Source organism: Mustela nigripes, chromosome 8, assembly GCF_022355385.1.
Source record: "Mustela nigripes isolate SB6536 chromosome 8, MUSNIG.SB6536, whole genome shotgun sequence".
Taxonomy (NCBI): domain Eukaryota; kingdom Metazoa; phylum Chordata; class Mammalia; order Carnivora; family Mustelidae; genus Mustela; species Mustela nigripes.
The window spans coordinates 44,085,385-44,091,527 of record NC_081564.1 but is presented as its reverse complement, the minus strand read 5'-3'; the positions used below and the strand labels follow the sequence as shown (position 1 = coordinate 44,091,527).

The 6,143-nt window shown below is 38.1% G+C and overlaps 1 protein-coding gene across 8 annotated transcripts in view; it reads right to left on the bottom strand.

Moving 5' to 3' along the window:
• Nucleotides 1-6,143, bottom strand: part of RBBP8 (RB binding protein 8, endonuclease) — a 104,630-nt gene that overhangs the window by 14,683 nt on the left and 83,804 nt on the right. For 7 of the 8 annotated variants that reach the window (XM_059409341.1, XM_059409340.1, XM_059409338.1 and 4 more), the window contains 2 exons: nt 4,641-4,758; nt 631-774 (listed from right to left, as the gene is read on the bottom strand). In XM_059409341.1, the coding sequence (XP_059265324.1) occupies nt 631-774; nt 4,641-4,758 (262 nt within the window). The remainder of the gene's footprint in view (nt 1-630; nt 775-4,640; nt 4,759-6,143) is intronic. The other variant, XM_059409343.1, reaches the window with a different exon arrangement.

The window sequence follows — 6,143 nt, the reverse complement described above, 5'->3', positions numbered from 1 at the left end:
TTGAGAGAGTGAGAGAGAGCTGAGTGGGGGCAGAGGGAGAGGGAGAAACAGGCTCCCCGTGGAGCAGAGAGCCTAGGTGGGGCTCAGTCCCAGGACTCTGGAACCCTGACCCAAGCCAAAGGCATACTTAAGTGACTGAGCCACCGAGGCACCTTGAAAAGAATTTAAAAAAAGACTGATACATAGAGTTACATTATTTTGTCTGGGAAGGTAAAGCATTCAAACAGAGAATTAGTCTGAATTTTTTGTAAAACACTTTCCTTCCAACTCTATTGCAATGATAATTACTAAACAAAGAACCCTGCCAAAACTTTTTTATGCACAAGTTACAAAGAAATCTGTGTATTCGATCAAGATTAATTTCTTAGTTTTGATGAATATTTTATGGTCATATAGTAATATAAGGGGAAGCTTAATAAAAGGGACTAATTTTTTTTTCTCTCTAAGCTATTTTCTTGTAATTCTTTAATTGGCCTGAAATTATCTCATTATCTATAAGAAATTTATATAAGAAATACAAAATTTTAGTTATTAATATACCTCATCAAGTCTTTGTTAACTAGCTCATTGACTTAGTGTACTGATATAAGTGTAACTGAGAAGCCATAATGAAAAAGAAAATAGCCTTACTGTTTGGTTTCTTTGTGGTAGTTGACAATCCCTCTTTTTCATCTGCCACCTGGGGGAAGCTGTCTGCCAGACAGGATTCATATTCTTCATGTGTTGTCCGATCGAACATATCTTCCAAGCTATCATTCATTTTTCTTTCTCCATCTATGTAAAAGAGCACTGGCTTAAGGCAACAAGCAAGCTTTTTGCTTTCTATGCAGACCAATGTGAAACTTGTAGTAACTGCCACACAATACACTTGCCTAGGATGTACACGAGGCAACAGTAAACCCCCAAGCATAGTTACTGTATTTACAAAGATTTTATGGTAGGGCTTTAACTGTACTTTATTCATGTGCAGAGAAAGCTACTTTTTGTTGTCATTACATACATAAAAATCTTTTCCTCCTTATTAGCTCATGTATAATTCATACTACACTAAAATGAGTTCTACCAAAAAACTGCGAGGAACAGAAAATGCATCATAATGAATGATGAAAAATACTAAATTTAAATAAAATGTGCATAAATAACTGACATTAAAATCTATAGAATCTTGCTCATCTGCTTATTTTTCTAATGTGGTAGCAAAAGAAGTATTTTCTTACATATATACATATATATATATAGACATATATACATATACACTACTATTATCATCAGTAACGCTTGGTAGTTCAGGATTGATAGAAATTATGAATTCAATTCCTCATTTGCTATGTTAAGTGTTAAATTCATCCTCAGAGTACTAACTACATTTCCCAATATATAATCACACTTTGAAAAATGGCAGTTTATTAGAAAACAGAAATAGGTCCAGTTGGCTAACACACACAATAGAGCAGAAGTCTGCTGGGATTCTTCTCTATAAAATAACTACCACCTCCCCTAGTCTATGGTGCTCTAGCACCCTTACTCTGTTTCATCTTTCTCCAGAACTTGCCATCATCTACCATACCACATATTTGATTGTTTCTCCCCTTAAATCAGAAGGTAAGTTCCATGAAGTAGGTACTTTTATTCTGTTTACTCATTATTTCCAGTTACTGAAACACCTCCCTTTATAGAACTGAAGCTCAATATTTACTCAATGATTATAAGTACTAATTTTTTTCACATTGAGGATCAAATTTGTAAATAATATACAACTTCTACGTGCTAGGCAGTGTGCTAGGTATTCCCAAAATATTCTGTATATGCTGTTAGTAAATCACAATGTTAAATCATTAGTTTCTTATTCTTAAATAAAAATTAAAAAAAAATTTTAATTGTTTAGAGAGAGAGTGTGAGTAGGGAGGGAGGAGTAGGAGGGAGAGGGAGAGAGAGACTCTTATGGAGACTCCATGCCCAGCATGGAGCCTAATGCAGGGCTCAATCCCACCATCCTGAGATCATGATTTGATGCTTAACCAACTAAGCCACCCAGGTGCCCCACTAGTTTATGTTTTTGTTGGTGTGACGTCTGACTGAAATACTTGACAACGGAGACTACATCCTTATTAATCTACCATATCATCTGGGAAGTCTAATACACAGTAGAAATATAAAACACATTTTTAAACTGAAATACTAGCAGTATTTGGGGAATTTTATTGGTATGATTCATTTTTAACCAATTCTAAGTATAAAAAAGATCTACCTCATGGGTAAAATGCATGGACTGTCTTTTTCCACACATGGCTTTAAGAATATCTTCTACCCCAGGTGCTGGTCTTACACTCCTCCACTGCGTGGGAAGGGCTGCTTGCTTGTTTTGAATTTGGGTAGGTCTTTGTGACACTATACAGCTTCTAAGGCCAGATCATAAAAATACCATGCACTTCTGCCTTACTCTTTTTGGGATGCTGACTCTGGGAACCTAGTCTCCACATGACAAGGAAGCTCAAACTAGCCCACGTGGAAAGTCTGTATGGAGAAGCCCTGAAACTGAGTGAAGGCAGATGCCACGCCACCCTCATTCTACCCTATGCTTTTCTACCCTCTGCTGTTCCAGCTCTAGCTACCACTGGCCTACAAATGCGGAAGAGGCCCTGGGACAGAACTGTCCAGCCAAACTCTTCTGGAATTCCTGAACCATAGAAACTATGAAGGTTGAGAAAATGACTGTTTTTTTTTTTTTAAAGATTTTATTTACTTCACAGAGAGAGATCACAAGTAGACAGAGAGGCAGGCAGAGAGAGAGAGAGAGAGAGAGGGAAGGAGGCTCCCTGCTGAGCAGAGAACCCGATGCGGGACTCGATCCCAGGACCCTGAGATCATGACCTGAGCCGAAGGCAGCGGTTTAACCCACTGAGCCACCCAGACACCCTGACTGTTGTTGTTTTAATCCTTTAAGTTATCAGAGTGATTTATTATATAGCAACAGTATTCACAGTATCTTATATAGCCAAAACTGTCTCCACTCATTAGTTCAATTCTAACCTCATTTCCACATGATAATGCCTTCAAACATATTTGGGAAACCATCATATTTTTCAAATTAAATAGGTAAACTTGAAGCCAAAGTAGTCATGCTTTAGTTTTGCCCACTCTTTCTTTCTTTCTTCCTTCCTTCCTTTCTTTTTTGACAGAAATAAGGAAAATATTATCAGGAACTGGTACCAGACAAAACAATCTTAAAAGCAAATTACCTTCTTAAGAAGAAAGTTACTTAAGTATCATTCACTATAAAAGGACAACAAATCACTGTTGGTTTTTATTTATTTATTTTTAATAGGCAGTCCTTTCAACGTGGGTAGCCAACTACTTGATTATATGGTTACTCATTCCTAAAGAACAAAGAATTAAGGCAAAGGCTACTACAATTTTCCCTCACTTACTGCAGTTAGGGCAGCAAGAGAGAAAGTGTTTCTTTAAAAGATTTATTTATTTGAGAGAAGGGGAGTCAGAGAGAAAAAAAGAGAGAGCGTGAGAGTGAGAGTGAGCGCATGAGTGGGTGGAGGGGCAGAGGGAGGGAGAGAGAGGGGAAGCAGGCTCCTGGCTGAGGAGGGAAGCCCGATATGGGTCTCAGTCCCATGACCCTAAGATCATGACCTGAGGTGAAACCAAAAGTCAGATGCTTAATCGACTAAGCTACCCAGGTGCTCCGAGATAAAGTTTTTCAAAAGAAGTGGGGACATGACTGGCTCCAGCCCTGGGCAAATAGATTACAGAATATTCAGAACAAGATAGGGAATGTACATACAGAGTATCCTTAGTTTCTAACAGACTGATCACTGGAAAATGTCCTTGCTTTTGTCATTGCATCCCCTGTTGCAGGTCCTAACTCTTCAACATAAGAGTGTTAAGTGACAGTATTCCTGGGCTACTTGATCTCATGGGATGTTGCTGACATGGTACCAACCAAAATCCTTCCACTGTTCCTGCCTCTTTTGGAAAATCAAGGTTAGATGAAGAATTAATAGTCTGTTACCAGAAAAGGCCAGACCTGTTTTCTGTAGAAGCAGAATATGGCAGAGTAACTCAGCATATACACTATTATTCTTGGTTTACTGCTAACTTACAAGTCTATAAGGTAGAGTTTTTCCTTTTTACCTTAACAAATTGCAAATTCTTATTTCTAAAACAGGACTCTCAAGATTCCCTTTTACAGAAAATTATCTAGCGATAATACCAGGCATCAGCAAACTGTTTCTAAAAGGGTGAGTCAGGAAATATTTTTGGCCTATGGGCCCAGTAAGATCAGTCGCTACTACTCAGCTCTGCTGTGGTACCATGCAAGCAGCCATAGGCCATAGAGAGACAAATGTGAGGCTGTGTTCCAATAAACCTTTATTTATAAAACTGGCAGCAGGCTGTGGTTTGGTGAGTCCTGCAGACAATTTAAGTTTTCCTGGAAAAAAGAGACTTTGGCTAAAGATTTTTTTCCCTTGAAATACTGAAACTGAGCTTTATTAAGAGAAACCTATTTCTCAGAAGACGAAAAAAAACCCTGGTTTATGATGAAGTGGTCACTTTTGGTCATCAGTGCAATGGTACGACTATAAACGTCTCTCCACATTTTTATTAAATTAAAAAAAATCAAATCTTACTTGGACTTTTCTCTCCCTTCTGCTCCTGATTCTTCATTTTTAAAAGCACAGTTTCACTAACCAATGTGCAGTCCATGTCCACTGTCTCTCCTCCTGCTAATCTTGACTGACTGCCATCCTAAATATTTAAAAATTCAAAAATTTTAACAATTATCCTGCATGGCCTTATATATTACTTATAAAAAATTCTGGTAAAATATACATAGCATGACATTTATCATTTTTACCAAATTTTAAATGTACCCTTCAGTAGCATTAAGTTATATTTATTTTTACCTTAGGAATATATATAAATTAAGGTTTTATGTCTGTAAAACATTTTAGCTTCAACATACAAGCATCCTCTCTCAAGACCATGAAAGGAAGGACTGCTGCCAAGGAAGGGAGAGTTGTGCACCACTGAATTCCCTGGGCTTCTCCTCCCTTTCTTCTCCAGTTGGCTTCATGATAATGAATGTCCGTGTACACACAAAGAACAAATTTCATACTATAGCAAGTTAAATACGTCATTAATATCCCCCCAACTGAAAGAGAACTTCTCAAACTATATAGAACCCAAATATAATCCAAAAGGGTTATTTCCACTAGGAATTTTAATTATTATTTTTTAAGAGGTAGGGAGGAGAGAGGGGGAGAGGGAGACAGAGAATCTTAAGCAGGTTCCATGCTGAACGTGGGCCTCGATCTCACAACTCTGAGATCATGACCAGAGCCAGAATCTAGAGTTGGATATTTAACTGACTGAGCCACCCAGGTGCCCCGAATTTTAATTTAAAAAAAAAACATACAGTATTTAAAAAACAGCCAACTAGGAAAATAAATTTTTTTCTTGATGGTAATATAAATTTAATCAAATCATATAATGAATCACATTGCTAAAATATAAAATTATCAAGGGGTGCCAGCCGTGTGGCTTATTCAATTAAGTGTGCCTTCAGCTCAGGTTATGATACCAGAGTCCTGGGATCGAGCCCTGTGTCAGGGTCCTTGCTCAGCAAGAAGTCTGCTTCTCCCTCTGCCTAACCCCCTGGTTGTACTTGCTCTTTCTCTCTCAAATAAATAAATAAAATCTTTAAGAAATATCTATCTATATATGTAAGTCATTAAAATATATAACTAGAATTTTTCATTATTTTAAAACTATAATAATATTTTCTAGAAAAGTCCTTTTAAAAAAATTTTTTAATTTTTTTTTTTTAGAGAGGGAAAGAGAGAGGAGGGGTGGGGGAAAGGGAGAGAGAGAATCTTAAGTAGGCTCCATGCCCAGTGCAGAGCCCAACATGGGGCTTGATCTCATGACCCTGACATCATGATCTGAACTGAAATCAAGAGTCAGATGCTTGGGGCGCCTGGGTGGCTCAGTGGGTTAAGCCGCTGCCTTCGGCTCAGGTCATGATCTCAGGGTCCTGGGATCGAGTCCCGCGTCGGGCTCTCTGCTCAGCAGGGAGCCTGCTTCCTTCTCTCTCTCTCTGCCTGCCTCTCAGTGTACTTGTAATTTCTCTC